At 40.2% G+C, this 19326-nt stretch overlaps 1 protein-coding gene across 1 annotated transcript; it reads left to right on the top strand.

The window, feature by feature from the left end:
• Positions 1–120: 120 nt before the first annotated feature.
• Positions 121–16575, top strand: LOC108713439. Its single transcript, XM_041589651.1, has 10 exons — positions 121–441; positions 2101–2448; positions 6994–7347; positions 8284–8391; positions 10155–10628; positions 11275–11655; positions 11987–12292; positions 13064–13375; positions 13790–14089; positions 16011–16575. The coding sequence occupies exons 1-10, from the start codon at positions 345–347 to the stop codon at positions 16388–16390; spliced, it is 3060 nt and encodes a 1019-aa protein (XP_041445585.1). The 5' UTR covers positions 121–344; the 3' UTR covers positions 16391–16575.
• Positions 16576–19326: the final 2751 nt, after the last annotated feature.

Here is a 19326-nt window from a genome sequence, read left to right as displayed (position 1 = left end):
TTTTATCTGCCCCCTATGCACAAGTCCCACAACTGTCAGTATAATCTGCCCATGTGCAGAACTGCAGGATCTTTATAAAAGAGCTAAAATACAGTCAGTCCCCCAAATAAACTCTTTGCTTTAATCCAGTGAGTTTGGGGAAAGGAAACGAGTGATACTTTGTAACATTGTCACTTGATACATTGTAACTCTTTGTACTTCCTGGCTCCTCCCACTCTCAGTACAGTCTGCAGCAGTCACATAACTATTCCTGTATAACAGAAAGTGAAAGTAAATGTAGTGAGTGGGTGAGACCAGAAGACGGAACAAAATCACCTACTAATAACCTGACATACTAGGGCCACATGGGCCCCCCAGGAACACAGAAGTGGCTGATAAACAGCCCAACACCCCCCGTTATTATCTCTGTTCTGCTGATGTCTCTGTCCCTGTCTGGAACCGGTAAGTTCATCTTGTTCTGCAACATTGGCCCAGAACTGTAGTGAGACGAGAGGCCTGGAATGAGCAAATGCTGAGAATTCACTTTATTAGGTTTTTCCTTCACATGATTAGACTTTTGTGGAAAACTGAGTAACTTTGCTGCATTTAATTCTTGTTCTTGATCTTATCTGAGACATTTTGTTGATACTTATTTTATTAAAAGGGATATAAACCAAACTAGAGAATAAATGTAAGATTCTGCAATTTCTGAGTCATTTTGCATTTATGTTCTGTATGTATTGAGCAGCACTAACTACTACTACTACTAATTGTTTGGCCACAAGGCTGACAGGTAAGCCACTGATAGTGTAGATTATATAACTATGACAGCATAGGTATTCCTCTGTACTAAGCACAATTCAGCAGGAACAGCCCCTAAGTTTGCTCATAGTCTGTACAGAGAGATCCCATAAAACTATAACAGCATAGGTATCCTCTGTACTAAGCACAATTCAGCAGGAACAGCCCCTAAGTTTGCTCATAGTCTGTACAGAGAGATCCCATAAAACTATGGCAGCATAGGTATTCCTCTGTACTAAGCACAATTCAGCAGGAACAGTCCCTAAGTTTGCTCATAGTCTGTACAGAGAGATCCCATAAAACTATGGCAGCATAGGTATTCCCTGTACTAAGCACAATTCAGCAGGAACAGTCCCTAAGTTTGCTCATAGTCTGTACAGAGAGATCCCATAAAACTATGGCAGCATAGGTATTCCCTGTACTAAGCACAATTCAGCAGGAACAGCCCCTAAGTTTGCTCATAGTCTGTACAGAGAGATCCCATAAAACTATGGTACATAGGTATTCCCTGTACTAAGCACAATTCAGCAGGAACAGCCCCTAAGCTTGCTCATGGTCTGAGATACCATAAAACGAAATTAACGTTTTAAATACTATTTATTATGTAATGTTGGGGGTATGATGCTCACATATAAACCCTCTTGTTTCCAGTCCCAAAATAGGTTTAGTTTACTTAGAAATGGGGATATTTGGTTAAACCGTAAAGAATGAAATATCTGAAAAATGATCAAGTTGTTGCTGTTTCTTGTTATTTTTCGCTAAGAGATGAAACATTTGTTACTGGAGAAAATGAACGGGACGGTTACATTCATTTACTGTACGGGGGCATTTAATTTAAAACAATTGCCCAATAAATGTTGCTGTTTGTGGCAAAGTCGATTGGGTTTCCTCTGGTTTCCACTCGTCTCTTCTTAAAGTCCAGGGTTTGAGGGTGGGCACAGTTGGGTATAAGGGGGGGGTGCCAGGTATTTTGCTGACTCGTGGGTTGGAATGAGGAGAGAAGCCAACAGCAAGTGACTGGGGTACAAACAAATTTGATTATTATCTCATAGGGGACTGTATCTGCTTGAGTAGGTTCCAGGAGGAATTAAGGGTAATGGACAGAATTTGTGCCCAGGACAACATAAATAACCATTTGCCAATTGCCCAGACCATCTCTTACCTGTCTGACATAACCAGACATTATTATTTGCCCCCCTTATGGGATAGAAAGAAGTGGGAGAAACTCATTACGGACACACAAATAGTCAAAGAAATGTGCAAATGGCTAGAAAACTAAACACAAGACAACTGAATATCATATTTATTTCATTTGTGCAGATTCTCTGGGAGTAAAAACAAGTGACTTTCCCATTAAATTCCTGAGGAACCAAGAAGCCTTCATCCCATGTACAATTACTGATTATGGGGCTGGGGAACTGGATGTGAAGCTTCTCTCTGTCTCCTGGACCCTGAAATCCTTGTCTGGAAGTGACGAAGTTTATCTGTATGTGTCTGGGACTCACAACCGCACCCGGCCGGGATCCTACATATCAGACAGTGAGATTATAAGAGGCAATGTGGCACTTCACTTACCCCGGGTTCAGTTCACAGATGAAGGAGAATATACCTGCACTGTCTTTTATACCCCTAATAAAGTAGTGGGACATTCTACTCTGCAGGTGTCAGGTAAGTGACTTTTATCTGCTCTCCAATAAGGGTATAAATGAACCAAAAAGAGGGGTGTCTAGGGGAGCTGTTTTTAAATCAGCAGTCTATTTAAAACTCAAAAAACAAGGAACTATATAAAGAATCTATCTGCCACAGTTTTATTAATAAAGTAAATCATCAGTGCAGCCTCCTATTACAATAAAGCATTGCTGGATAAATCCTCTTTATAATCTCTTATGGTTTCATGGATATAAATGACTCCAGCAGTAGCATTTGCTTCCCAAAACCTTGATCCTTCGCTACCTAGAAACAACGCGAGTGCGAATCTGAATCCATTACTAATCAGCCGTGTCCCATGAAGTGTAGTTTGTTGTTGAACTTTTCATGCTCCTCAAAACCTTTCCCATTGTTCCCAATATGGGGGATTCCTGAGTTTGTACTGGGCAGGGGTGTAACTACAGAGGAAGCAGACCCTGCGGCTCAGGGGGGCCCAGGAGGTTTAGGGGCCCCATGAGGCCCTAATTAATGAGCATTTTCAATATATATTGGTAAAACAGGACAACCTCTGGATATTTTGGGGGCCCTAAAATAATTTTGCTGTGGGGCCCAGTAACATTTAGGGGCTGATTCACTAAATTCGAGGATTCGAAGTAAAAAACTTCGAATTTCGAAGCATTTTTTGGGCTACTTCGACCATCGAATGGGCTCCTTCGACTACGACTACGAATCGAAGGATTCGAAGTAAAAATCGTTCGACTATTCGACCATTCCGTAGTCGAAGTACTGTCTCTTTAAAAAAAACTTCGACCCCCTAGTTCGCCATCTAAAACCTACCGAAGTCAATGTTAGTCTATGGGGAAGGTCCCTATAGGCTTTCCTAAGTTTTTTTGATCGAAGGATATTCCTTCGATCGTTGGATTAAAATCCTTCCAATCGTTCGATTCGAAGGATTTAATCGTTCGATCGAAGGAATAATCCTTCAATCGTACGATCACAGCATTTGCGCTAAATCCTTCGACTTCGATATTCGAAGTTGAAAGATTTTAGTTCCTAGTCGAATATTCGATATTCGACCCTTGATGAATCGGCCCCTTAATGCTCCTCAAAACCTTTCCCATTGTTCCCAATATGGGGGATTCCTGAGTTTGTTCTGGGCTGGGGGGTAACTACAGAGGAAGCAGACCCTGCAGCTGCAGGGGGCCCCAGGAGGTTTAGGGGCCCCATGAGGCCCTACTTAATGAGCATTTTCAATATATATTGGTAAAACAGGACAACCTCTGGATATTTTGGGGGCCCTAAAATAAATTTGCTGTGGTGGCCCAGTAACATCTAGTTATGCCACTGGTACTGGGACTGGTAAATCACCTTGACAAAGCTTTTATAGTGAAACGCGCGTCAGCATTTTTTCTGCTTTTACTCATTTTATAAACCATAGATGGAAATTTTTTAACTTGAAAGCAAACTGGAAAGTATATTATAGAGGAGGGTGGTGGAACGCTTTAAGCCTCCTGCTCGGCTCATACTCTTATGTTACTCATTTTTTACTACAATCTCAACAGGCCGTGGATTTGTGGTTTTGCAGATTAGAAAAGCTCTTTACCGTTCAGGGTCTAAATTAATATTTGAGACCATAGCCGGGTTTATCTACCTCCTACATCTTTGTGGTGTCCCAGGGATAGAAACTAATAGGTAGTAGCAATTGGGACAACTCCACCTACACCTTTCTTTTCAATTTTCTACTTTATGAAATCGAGCAGTGGGGCTTCTTATCCTAGTTAATTTATGGTCACCTTATTACATTCCATACTTTCTTAATCAATTTGGGAATATTTTAATCGATTTATTATAGATGCACTTTATATCACTCATATTGTTGTGTTTTATGTTCCTTATGTTCCTACTTATTCTCAATGATATATCCAACGAGAGCATCTCTCAACCAAGTCTTACCCAATGAAAATAAGTAGCACCGCAGAAAACACATCTTGTCCCCATTTGAGTCTTAGTTGTCCTTTATAGTCCTGGACCTGGGTGGCTATTGTGATTGCAACTCATTCCTATAGAACTGAATGGCACTTTGATGCTTAGTATGACACGTTGTGTGAGTGTCATTATCCTGAGCAGTTGGTTATTTTAATTTATTACAGTAAACTGATATTTTTACAATTGTTATTTTCTTTTATTTCTGTGCAGTGCAACCAACTGGCAGTTTGCAACCTCCTGCTGGCAGTGTTCTATTTATTATAGATGCACTTTATATCACTCATATCATACATTTTCACTTATTTATAATCCTGTTTCAAGTTGTCCTCAGTTTGTGATCTATCTATTTATCTGTATTTATTAACTTGAGGAACTTGTTTAGGAGTAGAGGACCCAATTAAGTGATTTTTATCCTCACAATTGTGTTTTTTTTTCAATTTATTTATTAATGAATTATTCAATCAATTAATTTTGCACTGCACTTTAAAATAGAATAATGAATTCATTAATTAGTGGATATTAAATTGATAATTATTGATTGTACCAGTCAGCTGTATACTAAAAATTTTTTCCTAAAGTTGCATTCACAATTGAAGGTGTATGAGCAGTTGAGTTAATTGGATTATGCAGGGTTCTTTGTCTTCTCTTTTTATTTTGTGACATTTATTATACTGACCTTTGGTCAGACTTTTGCCAGAACCAAAAGGATAAAAAAGACCTATCAAGGGTGTCTTCCGTTGTCTTTTTTAAATTTGGGACTGGTAAGGTGTCATTTTAAATGGGTGGATCAGAAATGAGTTAATTATCTTTATCCTTTGCGAATAAAACTATGGCATATATCAAAGTTTTGAGGAAACTGTCAGTCTTGGGAGGTGAAGACATTTATCGGGCCTGTTGGCTGGCGATTGCCAAAGGAAATTAATTAAGGATGAACTACCCCATTTACCAGCTCATCTGAGCTCTACCTTTACCACAGAGGTTCTGCCCCTCATTATACAAAGTCACCACTATGAAACCATAATCCAATAAAACAAGAACAGTCTCTCAAGACCCAGAGTTTTACCCTTTAGGTCTCACTTTACAACTGTAGCAACACCAGGTTCCCTTCTGCAATGGACCCTCTCCTACACAGCACCCTTGGGCACCTAACTGTGTGACCCCTTTTAAGCGCTGCAGTTGTGCATTCAGCTGCTTCATTATTGCCTGGGCAAGCGTAAAACTGCCCATAGACGTGCAGATATATCCTCATGTCCGATGAGTAATCAAGCCTTGCAATAGTCTGACCTGCAACTAAACATTCAGATTTATATAAAGTAGTAAAAAGAACAAATCACACAACGTTCTGGCCATGAATTGACAGATAGCAATTGTAGGAAACTTATGTCTGACAAATAGAAGTGACAGTCACTCATTGATATTATTAGACAGACAATACATGCAGAGAGATTATCAGTAGCCGATATAAATCTTCTAACCTGTCCAATCGGCTAAACGACTGATCGCCATGGCACGAAAAATGTCAGAATGATCCATATATGGTCCGAAAATTGTATAAAACCAAGATTCATACGATCTTTGCATCTATGGCCAGCTTTAAACCTAAACCTTTGTCTTCCAGGTGAGTCTCTGTGACTCTGTGACTGAGACTCGCCATACAACCAAAAGTTACATCAAGGGGCTGATTCACTATGGGTCGAATATCGAGGGTTAATTAACCCTCGATATTCGACTAGGAATTGAAATCCTTCGACTTCGAATATCAAAGCCGAAGGATTTAGCGCAAATGCTACGATCGTACCATCGAAGGATTATTCCTTCGATCGAACGATTAAATCCTTCGAATCAAACGATTCGAAGGATTTAAATCCAACGATCGAAGGAATATCCTTCCATCAAAAAAACTTAGGAAAGCCTATGGGGACCTTCCCCATAGGCTAACATTGACTTCGGTAGCTTTTATCTGCCGAAGTAGGGGGTCAAAGTTTTTTTTAAAGAGACAGTACTTCGACTATCGAATGGTCGAATAGTCAAACAATTTTTAGTTCGAATCCTTCGATTCGTAGTCGTAGTCGAAGGTCGAAGTAGCCCATTCGATGGTCGAAGTAGCCCAAAAAATACTTCGAAATTCGAAGTTTTTTTACTTCGAATCCTTCACTTGAATTTAGTGAATCGGCCCCGTAATGTGTATTTTGTAATGTATATTTTCATGGTCCAACAACATTAAAGCACACCGTCGCCCAATTTGTGTTTTATGTTCCTTATGTTACTACTTATTCTCAATGATATATCCAACGAGAGCATCTCTCAACCAAGTCTTACCCAATGAAAATAAGTAGCACCGCAGAAAACACATCTTGTACCCATTTGAGTCTTAGTTGTCCTTTATAGTCCTGGACCTGGGTGGCTATTGTGATTGCAACTCATTCCTATAGAACTGAATGGCACTTTGATGCTTAGTATGACAGTTGGCGCTCAGTGTCCACGTTGTGTGAGTGTCATTATCCTGAGCAGTTGGTTATTTTAATTTATTACAGTAAACTGATATTTTTACAATTGTTATTTTCTTTTATTTCTGTGCAGTGCAACCAACTGGCAGTTTGCAACCTCCTGCTGGCAGTGTTGTGATTGGAACAGAGAAAACAGTTCAATGTGAAGCCAATGGGTTTTACCCCAAAGATATAACAATTCAGTGGGTGAAACGGCTCAGTGAGACCAACTGCATCTCTCTGGATAAGGACAGTTGCACGGGGGACCCCTTGGATAAACAGAGCTGCACGGGGGACCCCTCTGGAAATGAGGATGGAACATTCAATGTTACAAGTCAGCTGAGAATCAGTCCATCACTGGAGGATGATGGGAGAAGGTATTTGTGTATCATTAAGCACAGATCCCTGGAGAATGAACTGAAACTCAATTTCACTCTCTCAGTAACAGGTAATTCTGATACAGACACTGCACTCACGGCATCAAAATAACCCAAAAATGGTATCATGGATCCAGCTCGTATGTCAGCAGATGGGCAACATGTGCACAGTCAGTGGCCCCAATGTGAATAATCAGAGGGCCCCAACACATTGACACATTATCCCTAACTGGCCAACGATCAACCGTTGCATTTAGGGACATTTCCACTGAATCCCAAGTGGAGAATATTGATGTGAATAAAATAATGACGGGGTACAATAAGGACATGAGTGCAGTTACAGGACAATATGATGAGATCAGGGGGCAGATTTACATAGGGTCGGATATTAACCCTCGATATTCGACGGCCGAAGGTAAATCCTTCGACTTCGAATATCCAAGCCGAAGGATTTACCGCAATCAGTTCAATCGAACGAAAAATGGATTTTAATCCATCGATCAAACGCTTTTTCTATGACCAATATAAGCTTTGAAAGCCTATGGGGACCTTCCCCATAGGCTAACATTGCACCTCGGTAGGTTTTACTTGGCAAAGTAGGGGGTCGAAGTTTTTTTTAAAGAGACAGTACTTCGACTATCGAATGGTCGAATAGTCAAATGATCGTAGTCAAAGTAGCCAATTCGATGGTCGAAGTAGCCAAAAAAAAATATATCGAAATTCAAAGTTTTTTTTATTCTATTCCTTCACTCGAGCTTAGTAAATGGGCCCCTTAATATCATATTTATTTAATTTGTGCAGCTTCTCTGGGAGTGAAAACAAGTAACTTTCCAATTCAATTCCTGAGGAACCAAGAAGCCTTCATCCCATGTACAATTACTGATTATGGGGCTGGGGAACTAGATGTGAAGCCAAAAAAATCATTCGAAATTCAAAGTTTTTTTTATTCTATTCCTTCACTCAAACTAAGTAAATGTGCCCCTAATTGTTATTTGATGTCATTACAGAGCCCCCACCTGAAGATAAGACAACTGTTCCACTTGTGGTTGGGATATTCTTTACTCTAATAATTGCAGCTCTCTGTTACTTTCTCTACTGGAAATTCCTGAAGAAAGGTAAGATAAATAAAGTCTATTCCATCATACAGTTTGGGGGTTCTGTAAACTGTTCCCTGAATCTGCTCAGTCTGTGGGGAGTCTGTAAGATGCAGGAAAGAGGGAAATATTAAAGGGAAACTGGGAATTGTAATTTTAGCTTCGTCACACTGAAATAAGACATTTTCAAAATATAATCAATTAAAAATTCTGATCTATGTCATTGTATTAATCTTCTTATTCGGCATACTATTTGTTATCATATTGATTTTTATGGTTTATTATGAAAACCAAATAAAATATTTAAAAAAAAAAAAAAAAAGTTCTGATCTGTTTCGTAAATAATCAAGTTTATCTTCACTCTCTCCATTGTTCTCTTCATTCTGTCTTCATGTAGGTGTTGGGAGACAGATCGAATGTAGCTGTATTTGGGGAGGAAGATGTAGTAGAAATCAGCAGTAATCCTGTCTCTCTACATGCAGAATTTGTAGACTGAAAAGTCAGTTATTATTTAAGATTTTGTTTGTGCTGGAGTTGGGTTAGGGTTAGAGGGAGCTCTAATACATCTGCTAGGAATGGATCTAACTGCCAGTTATAATCTGACACCCAACTCCTACATGAAGGCAGAATGAGAAAGAATGATCTATCCTTTACTCTTCATGTCCCAGTTGGTGCTGTGTATACAGATGGGGGGTGATGAATTATAATGTCACACTTTGGGGCCGATTCACTAAGTGTCGAATTTCGAAGTAAAAAATACTTCGAAATTCGACCCTCGAATTGAAATCCTTCGACTTCGAATATCGAAGTCGAAGGATTTAGCGCTAAACGTTCGTTTGATCGATCGAAGGATTTGTCGTTCGATCGAACGATTAAATCCTTCGAATCGAACGATTCGAAGGATTTTAATCCAACGATCGAAGGAAAATCCTTCAATCAAAAAAAGTTTAGCAAGCCTATGGGGACCTTCCCCATAGGCTAACATTGACTTCGGTAGGTTTTATCTGCCGAAGTAGGGGGTCGAAGTTTTTTTTAAAGGGAAAGTACTTCGACTATCGAATGGTCGAATAGTCGAACGATTTTTCGTTCGAATCGAAGTCGAAGGTCGTAGTCGAAGGTCGAAGTAGCCCATTCGATGGTCGAAGTACCCAAAAAATACTTCGAAATTCGAAGTATTTTTCATTCGAATCCTTCACTCGAGCTTAGTGAATCGGCCCCCCAGAGTGTCCACATTTTAGCAGCTAAGTGCCAGTACTGGGGCACACCCATCTCTTTTCAGTCTCTTTTTTATTTTACAGTCACATTTTAGACTGTATATTTTACTGTCTGTGTTTAGTGTTTAGTGTCCCTCCGTTTAGCCTCTTTTGCCGTCTTTCTCCAGTTCCTCCTCTAGGGGTTCTTAATACTTTTTTTATAGGCTGTTTTTTATGTTTATAGTCTGTTACCACCTAATGTGCACTAGAAATGTCTTTTCTATATTGTTTCCACTGCCATATGATGAACATTGCTCTGTAGCTCGTATTATTGTGTGTTTTAATTGTATCCACTGTTCCTGTACTCTATATACCAATATCCACTGTGATACAGTGTCACATGCAGTGTTACCCCTTTTAATTGCCGTGGTTTTTGCTACTCAATGTAATGGGCAGGGGCCTGCATCACTATTCATATATAAATGCTGGTGCTCTTTAAAGAGTAAGGTTCCCTTAGGGCACACAACTCTTTACTGGGGTCTTATTGTTATTTGTTATTGTTCAGAAACCTAATTTATATATTTGTTACAGAGCCCCCTAAACTCTCTCCAATTACGGGAGCAGAACATTTGGTGCATATGAACAGGGCGACTCTCTCCTGCCTGATCTCTGGGTTCCGACCCAAACCCATCAGAATTACATTGTGGCTAAAAAGAAATGGGGGAGAAGAGATGGAAATCGACTCCTGGGATTCGGAGACACAAACGGGTTCCTCTGCCCCAGTGTCACATCACAGAGAGGAGCAGCGTGTGGTTATTGACCAAGAGAAAGAAGAGTTAGTGAGTAATGGGGAGACTAATCTGCCCCCAGCACAGAGACCTCTGCAAGTGGAAATGTTTCCTATAATAACAACAAGTAAATCTCAGCGACTTTCCAACTGTCAGTGCACAATCCATATAACTCCAGACATAGAGGAAGATGATGGAGCAGAACTGACAGTGAAGGTCACTCACTCTGCCCTGAGACTCCCCATCTCTGAGTCCTGTCGGCTGAAGGTCAGGGGAGGTAAGTGGGGTTTTATCCTGGTTTTCTTGTTAGTCTAAATAAAAAGACTTTATAAAGGAATTTGTAGTTTCACGTGAAGCATAAAACCCTTGACTGTGGCTGCCCTTGGACATGGTCAATTATTCACAAAGGGCCTGTAGTTAACTGAAAAATGAGCTGAGGGCTAATGGTACTGTGAGCAATTCCTAAGGCGGTTGATAGCAACAGAATACTATGGGAACCAGTGGTGGGCAGCAGGAATGATATTATTAGATATTAGATTTGCAGTTTTTAGGGTGTGGAGATTCAAATTATGGAAAGAACCCTTTTCCAGAAAAGCCCAGCTCCTGTACACATACAGTTGGAGCTCAAATGTCTGGCCAAAACTGCAGAAATTAGGACTGAGTGTAGTTGGTCATTAAGTGATGCAATCATGTTGGCAAATACCAGGCAATAATATATCTGCCTTTAGTTGGTCCTCTGTGTATGTTGTGCAAAGGGGCTCTGTCTAGGACTTGCCTAACATTGGACTGGCATCTGACCCTTCTACAAGTCACTTGTCTGTGTCCCATCAGAATCCTGAGCTTTGTCTATGAATTACAATAAATTAGGAATTCAGAAAATACCATGGGAATTCTTTAAATGTGATAGTGTTTTAATTATTCAGTTAAACCAAGACTGTCAAGAATTGTATCTCCGCTGCATATCCTCCATGGAGAACCCCTGACTCTGACCTGTCCCATCAATGGGTTCAAGCCAAAGCCGCTCCTTGTTACTTGGCTGAAAGTGGATTCCAATGGTCGGGAAACAGAACTTCTCAGCTGGGATCAAGGTACCACCAACATTAATGATCCCAATTATTCCCATCACCTGGCAGAGGATGAGAGAGAAAAGGGAGGAGAAGAAGAAGATGATATGAACTATTTTGTAAGCAATCTGACCCTGACACCCACAGTGAAGGAATATCATGGGACTCAGTACGTCTGTAGGACTCATCATTATACAACAGAACATACAGCAGAGAAACGTATGGAAATGCAGGTTTTAGGTAAGTATTCATGAACAATGTCCATTATACTGCCCTTGTATGTGTTTTCTGGGCCCTTCCACTCCAAACAAAATTTCCAATTTCCCATTTTACAGTGTCAAATCAGAAGACATTATATTTTAATTGAACTATTTTTAATCTTTGGGGTTTTTTGGTGCAACAATAAAAAAATGTTTTATTGCATTCCATTGATTTTCAGTTGAGAGATGAGCACAAGGGAGAAACCAAAAGGCAGGCAGAAGTGACCATTCATTCAGTTTTTTGGATATTTAGGATTAAAATATTTTTTTTCTCTGGCAAATTAACTGAAATGGTATTTCCCTGTGTTTAGCCGTGCCAGAACTGGATCCCATAGAGAACTCACCAGAGGTTCTATGTGTTGGAGAAGCGATTAAGTTGTCCTGCAGAATCCATTCCTTCCATCCACAAACATTGGACGTTTCCTGGTACAAAGAGAATGAGATCTTGACATCATACAATGATCCAATACTCCATAATGCCAGTGGGTTGTTCCATTTCACCAGTCGTATAACCTACACTCCTTGTGTGAAGGACATTGGGAAGAAGTTCAGGTGTGAGGTCTCTCATCCAAGTCTCCAAAATCCCAAATGTGTTTCCTGGGAACTGAAACATCTCAGTAAGTAGCACCTGATCCCATTCATCCTATCAAGAGGGTGTTTATTATAAGCCTAAACAATAACCTAAATTAGCCATAAGAGGTGGGTTGAAGGGGAAGAAAAGCCTGATCAGCTTATAACAACAACTAATACCATGTGAAAGCCCACATGACCCCAGTCTAAAGGACTATATGGTTCAACGATGAAGTGAAAGTACAGGGTGCCCTGCACCCGAAATGAGTTGCTGCAGATCTCTGCTCTCCAAAATGGAGCTGCCTGTACTCAGCCTGGAGGTTTATTAGCCCATACTTTTGGCTCTATCTTAACTTGGGCTACAAATGAGTAGATGAGGTTAAAGGACTACTCTGGGCCCCTGCTATGTTTATTACTACTATTGTAAATGTAGCATAAATATGCCTATGTAGGAAAATAGTGCTTTTCTAGTGGGCCCCCTGGCATCCCAGTCCAACTCTGTATCCATTGGATTGTGATAAATCTGTCCCCTGTGCCACATACAGTATATATATATATATATATATGAGAGTCATGTATAATATGCTGAGCTCTATCTGTTACCTGAGGCAGAAATGTTCTACTATGGGAATCCCAGCAGTTTGCATGTAATCACATTTATTAACACTTTTACGAAATATGGTTGTCATTTTGCTGTAATCTTCAGTTTGGTTGGGTCTTTAGTTTGAGGGTGAGGGATGAATAGAATTCTCACAATCTGCTTTATTGCTGCTGGTGGGACAAAGCTTATCATCTCCCTGGTGCTTCTCTTTATACAGCTGGTGAGCCGAGGGTAAGTGCCATAAAGTGTGACCCTGAGGTTCCTGGGTGCAACCAAACTACAACATTATCCTGTACTATAGAGAAATTTTACCCTAAAGACCTCAAAATCCGATGGTATCGGGGGCTGGAAGTCATCGAGTCAGAAAGTGATCCAGAAGGTGCCAAGGAAGACCCAGAATCAGGACTTTTCTCCAGAACCACAGAAATACAGATCATTCCCACTATTAATGACCACGGGAAACAATTCCATTTGGAGATAATGTACAGAACAATGACCGCAAAGAAGACATTTTACATGAGACTAAAAGGTATTAATCTTCTCTTGTGTCCCTAGAAGGCTCAGAAGGAGTTGTACTGGGGCAATATACACACATACAGCATGAGCCAATTATATAGGATTTGTACTGAACATGTGCTCAGACATAGGGCAGCCAAGTGAAGGGTTGGGGGTACCAAACAGGCACACAAAGGCTGAACCCTATTAACCGAGTAGCATTTTTGGTGCATTTAGAGACTTTCACCTAGAAGGTACCCATTCACACTCTGCTGGGGATCAATAACCTGCTATTAATTACCACCACACATTTCTCTTAAACCTTAATCTGCAGGTAAGTGCTCCTTAGATAACATTAAAAAGATAAACATTGTGACAGTGGGAAAAAAAATAATTGCTTAAGAATTTGGTTAATTGAATCCAAAATTATTAATATTGTTTATTTCAGGGCTGCCAGAAGTTAAAGATATAATATTTCATAATTATCCCCCGAAGTATGGGGAACCCCTAACCCTAAGCTGTGAGGTGAGTGAATGCAATGGCCGAGATGTCACAGCGGAATGGCAAATTAGAAATAATCCAATAACAAGGGGAATGAGAACAGAAACCAAAACAAACAGAGATTCGGTCTCATTCCTCCTCACACTGACGCCTACAGCAGAGCATTATGGGAAATTATTCACCTGCCTGATAAAACACAAGGACCTACCTGAACTAATAAAGAAAAATATCTGCCTGAAGCTGCCGGGTAAGTACTTGTGTTCTTGTAGAAGATTTAATTGAATCCGTTTGGGAAGTGATCAAATCCCGGGTAGGATGGAAAGTTTTTAGTGATGTTAATGATATTAGTGATGTTTGTAAGGTGGATGAGAATGGTTTTATACGAAAATGTAGTGAATGATGATGTAAATGTGAGAAAATTACTGTTTTGTGTATGTGAGATTTTTGATGTTGAAAAGTTGGTGTTAAAAGTTGTATTTACTGGATCCGGGTTCTCATTAGTTCTATAAGGGTTTATATAAGAATGTTATGTAAAATGTAATTTCTGCCCCGGCCACTAGAGGGAAGCGGTGGGATAGGGCAAAAATGGTATAAAAGGGATGGTTCCACCCAGGGCATGGTTAGTCGGTTCTGAGAGGTATAGATAGAACTTAAATGGGCACTAGGTGCCATAGCCAGTGAGGGCAAAGTTAGAAAGGGTAGCTGGCACCCCACCCAGGAGTCAGAGGCTTAGTAGCCGTGGATCAACCACAGATAGGGAAAAGTTATAGTTGTGGACAACCCAGGCCGAGGTGAAAATCCTACCCAGAAAAGCTAGGGGGCGCTGCTGTGGTGGCCCGCTGGCCAAAGGAGGGAGGTGGCACAACGAAAATTCCTACCAGAGCGAGGTGGAGGGCTCATAGAACGTACGACTGTCTGACCTATAGGTGGTGCGGGAAATGCCTAAAGGCTGGGTTCACAAGTCCAATGCAATGTGGGGAATGTGAATCACCTGTAAATCAGCAGTAATCCTGTCTCTCTACATGCAGAATTTGTAGACTGAAAAGTCAGTTATTATTTAAGACTTTGTTTGTGCTGGAGTTGGGTTAGGGTTAGACCTGTAAATCTGTAAGAGAAACTATTCTGTACCCTGGTTGGTGAGTAATTTGTGACATCTGTCAAATGAAACGATTATTACGTTTTTTAAGAAATTAGTGTACTGTGCCTTTAATGACTGGAGGGCCCCCTTACATGTTTAGTGAGACGTATGTACATAATGAGCAATACTCCCAGCTCGCTTATTATGTGGATGTGCGTCTCCCTCTCAGTATGGGGGGCTATGTGCTTGCAGGGGGCATTTTGTAAGAAAAACTGAACTGAAATTTAGGCTGCACAATAAATGGCTTTACATTGTTGCAATGAACATAGAGATTTACATGCAAAGCACCCAATAGCTGATGCAAGAGGATAAGAGGGTCCTGCCCAAAAGAGCTTACAATCCACAAGAGAAAAAATACACTTTTTTACCCGTCACCACCCCTGACAGGTGGATGATTATGATCTGCTCCCACACTGTATACCAGGGATCCCCAACCTTTGTAACATTCAGAAGTAAAAGGAGTTGTTGGGGAGCAACAATAGCATTAAAAATGTTCTTGGGGTGCCAAATAAGGGCTGTGATTGGCCATTTAGTAGCCCCTATGTGGATTGTCAACCTACATTGAGACTCTGTCTGGCACTACATCTGGTTTTTATACAACTAAAACTTGTCTCCAAGTCTGGAATTCAAAAATAATCTCCTGCTTTGAGGCCACCGGGAGCAACATCCAAGGGGTCGGAGAGCAACATGTTACTCACGAGCTACTGGTTGGGGATCACTGATGTAGACTGTAAACTGCCATAGATTGAGGGTTGAAAGAGACACAAAATGGATAATAGAAAACATAAAACACAATATCCCACCACATTCCTGAACAAAGGAGTCAGTTAGTGGGTCCCCCACAATGACAATGGAGGGGTCAGGATATGAGAATCTTGGACCGACACATTTCATTGGTTACAGTCTAATTCATCGGGGTTTGCAGAGCTTTGCCATAGTGCCCACTTCTTTTATGTCTGTTGTACAGTGCTGTACACATAAGTGGTGCTATAGAAATAATAATAATATACTGTCCATTTTTATGTTTTAGAATTCATAGACTGTGCTGGATCCGTACTCAAGAAGGGAGCAGCAAAGAAAAACATGGAAGTAGAAGCAACAGCAGATATAGGAAAGGAGCCACAAGTGGGAGAGATTGAGTGTGTGACCCCCAACCCCAGGAAGGGAGAATCAGTTACCCTTCAGTGTAAGATTAAAGGACAAGATGTGGAACATGGAGACTTCTCCTGGAGTGATGGAATATTCCCCATTGATGAAAATCTCATAGACAACTCCAACCTCACTGATGGCTCCGGCTGTATCTCCAAGGTCACCTTCACTCCTGATGATGATGATGATGGGGAAATCAGATTTGAGGCCACATTTAACTTTGTAGCCACTGAGAGAACCTTCCAACTGCCAAGGGTGTGACATTTGTTATGGGCTACTGTGGAACTATAAATGTTAAATGCAGCTGGCAACACATTTCTTGGCAAAGAAATACAGAGAGGGAGTTGAACAGAAAACTAGACCTTTACATTAACAAGGATTTGGTTTTTTTTGTGGATAACAGACTGTGCAACTCTAGGCAGAGCATGTTTAGGCTCCAGTCTTTAAAGGGGTTGTTCACCTTTGTAACAAATTGACAAATCTAACAGTTCACATGAACAGAACAAACTTTTCCATAGAAATAGTTAACAGAAAAAGTACAGTTCCACACAGACCCTGTGCTGGGAGGGGGTCACTGACCCCCAAAAACACTACAGTGTTCACTTCCTCTTCCTTATATGACATCACACATTGTACTGGCAGCTAACTTAACTCCTATTGGCTATGTCTGCTGCCAATCTGCCACTGCTTCCTGTGCTGGGGAATTTGAGCAGCATTCAGGTACTGAAGGGAAACTGTTACAAGTTTGTGAGAGGGAGGGGGAGTGTGGGCTTGTGCTGCAGAGACTTCAACTGTGCAGATGGGGGGGATCGAGGTGCTTGGGACCTGGAGTTTTCTGGATAATGGATCTTTCCATAATTTGGATCTTCATACTTTAAGTCTACTAGAAAATCATATAAACATTAAATAAACCCAATAGGCTGGTTTTGCCTCCAATAAGGATTAATTATATCTTAGTTGGGATCAAGTACAAGGTACAGGTATGGCATCTGTTATACAGAATGCTTGCGACCTGGGGTCTTCCGGATAGAAGATCTTTCTGTAATTTGGATCTTAGTACTAGAAACTGGTGTAAACTCTAAATAAAGCCAATAGGCTGGTTTTGCCTCCAATAAGGATTAATTATATCTTAGTTGGGATCAAGTACAAGCGACTGTTTTATTATTACACAGGAAAAATAAATCATTTTTAAACATTTGAATTATTGGATTATAATGGCTACTATGGGAGATGACACTTGTACTTTCCAGAAATATATTATTATTTTTTGGGGGGGGGGGGGTCCATGTATTATTTTGTGTATTTACCTCATAAAAAAGGTAAAATATTTTTCTGGTATAGATCCCTATATCATAAAAAATATAACTTTTGAATTTTTTGGTATTTAGAGCTCTAAATCTTGTTCCGGAAGTGGAACACTTAAAAAATGTATCGTTTTCCTAGGTAAATTACCCCCCCCCGGGAGAGTGCACAAAATGTTCAAAAAACCTACCTGCCCTCATCACTGCTCTGCCTGTCACTTAGGGCTGCCACCTCACCCTTTTAAAACCAAACACATATGAAATCCACAGCCTGCATGGCTAATTAGCAATTCATTTAGATGCATGATACATGGCTGCACAGAAATCAGTTCAGTCTGCAGCATCTAAATGAGTTGATAATTAGCCATGCAGCCTGTGGATTTCATATGTGTTTGGTTTTAAAAGGGTGAGGTGCAGCCCTACTGTCCCTGCTAGATGTGTAAGTTACATATGTTTCTAAGCAAGTCAGTGCTGGTTTTTGTTGCAATTTTGTAAATAACTGACATTATGCTTAATGCTAAAGGTTGCCAAACTATGCTGCTCCTTCCTTTTCTGCAGTATTTGTCTGCATGGCTGTGTGATTGTTTGTTACAAGGCAGGTTTGTTTATATGCTGCGTCTGTTAACCTCTGCCATTACAACTGAGTAATCAACCAATGACCATTCAAATTATGTGACTGGTTACAGTTCACAAGCACCCAATCAATTACTAGGAGGAGGGCAGTATCAACATCCAATAGGAAACAAGTAAGGGCAAAGCCTGGGCATGATGATGTCATCATATAGGAAGTTCTTGGTGTGTCAGGTTCAAAATAGGCCACTCCCATCACTTCAGAAAACTGGTCAGAGAGACAGGGACTGAGTTAATAGCTATAAAAATTAGCTTTTACAATGGCATTTTTACTTTTTGTTATGGAAAATGGTTTTTCTAACACATTGAGAGCATTGTTAGTGGTTTCATAAGATTTGTACATTGAAGGTGAACAACCCTTTTAAGAAGGCTATTAATGAGCTGGAGACTGCAACTAAACTGGGCAAAAGTATGGAAGAATTAAACTATGAGGCAACACATTTAGGGGGTTATTTACTAAACTTGAATTTTTTTGGTCAGCTTTTAAAGGTGTAAGCTCACATTTTTGGTGGCACAAAACCCTCAAATTTTTTTCAAGATTCATTATACCCCGAAGCTGCTAAAACTCCAAATCCGAAAATACTCCATCTCAAACCTGTTGAGGTTCTGTATAAGTCAATGGCAGATGTAAAATTTCCAATTTGAAGGTATCATGGTCTGTGCTGGGTTTTGTATGATAATCCAAAAAATTTGGGCTTTTTCGTCAATATCACAAAAAATGTGTTTTGGATGTCAAACTCGATAAATTTGGGTGTTTCTCTCAACAATCTGAACAAGATTTTTTTTTTTAACCAATTTTTTGTTATTTTAATGATAAATAAGGTCAACTCAAGGATGGGAATTTGGTTGGAATGAAAAAAATTCAGATTTTGGTAAATAACCCCCTTAAAGTTGGGGTATTGAGGGGACATGATGACTCTTTACAAGCATATTAGAGGATGTTATAATCATTAATAATAATCATCTTTGGATTCACACTTTTTCCATAACGACAAATGTGAGGTTTTTTTTCCACTAAAATGATGGATTTTAAAAAAAACCTTGAATTTCTGAGTTTTTGGCATTTTGGATAAATCCCACAGATAAGTACAGCCCTACATCTTCCCTGGGGTAGGATTGTGCGCTGTGTGTTCTATTCAATGCCAGTAAACACACTTTGCACACTGCATTTGTGGCTGTGACTCTTATAGTGTGGCACTTTGTACAGTGAGGAATAAAATAGTTTCCTATGTCTCTGCAGGACATCACAGGGGTCCTTTAGTAATG

Source organism: Xenopus laevis, chromosome 4L, assembly GCF_017654675.1.
Source record: "Xenopus laevis strain J_2021 chromosome 4L, Xenopus_laevis_v10.1, whole genome shotgun sequence".
Lineage (NCBI taxonomy): Eukaryota > Metazoa > Chordata > Amphibia > Anura > Pipidae > Xenopus > Xenopus laevis.
The sequence above is the reverse complement of the archived record's forward strand: the minus strand, read 5'-3'. Positions and strand labels throughout refer to the sequence as shown.

Excerpts from the sequence above, each read along its gene's own strand:
- LOC108713439 (XM_041589651.1), top strand. The coding sequence starts at position 345 with ATGGGCCCCCCAGGAACACAGAAGTGGCTGATAAACAGCCCAACACCC. Across the intron at positions 442-2,100 it reads TCTGTCCCTGTCTGGAACCG|ATTCTCTGGGAGTAAAAACA; the intron begins GTAAGTTCATCT and ends TCATTTGTGCAG. Across the intron at positions 12,293-13,063 it reads CTGGGAACTGAAACATCTCA|CTGGTGAGCCGAGGGTAAGT; the intron begins GTAAGTAGCACC and ends CTCTTTATACAG.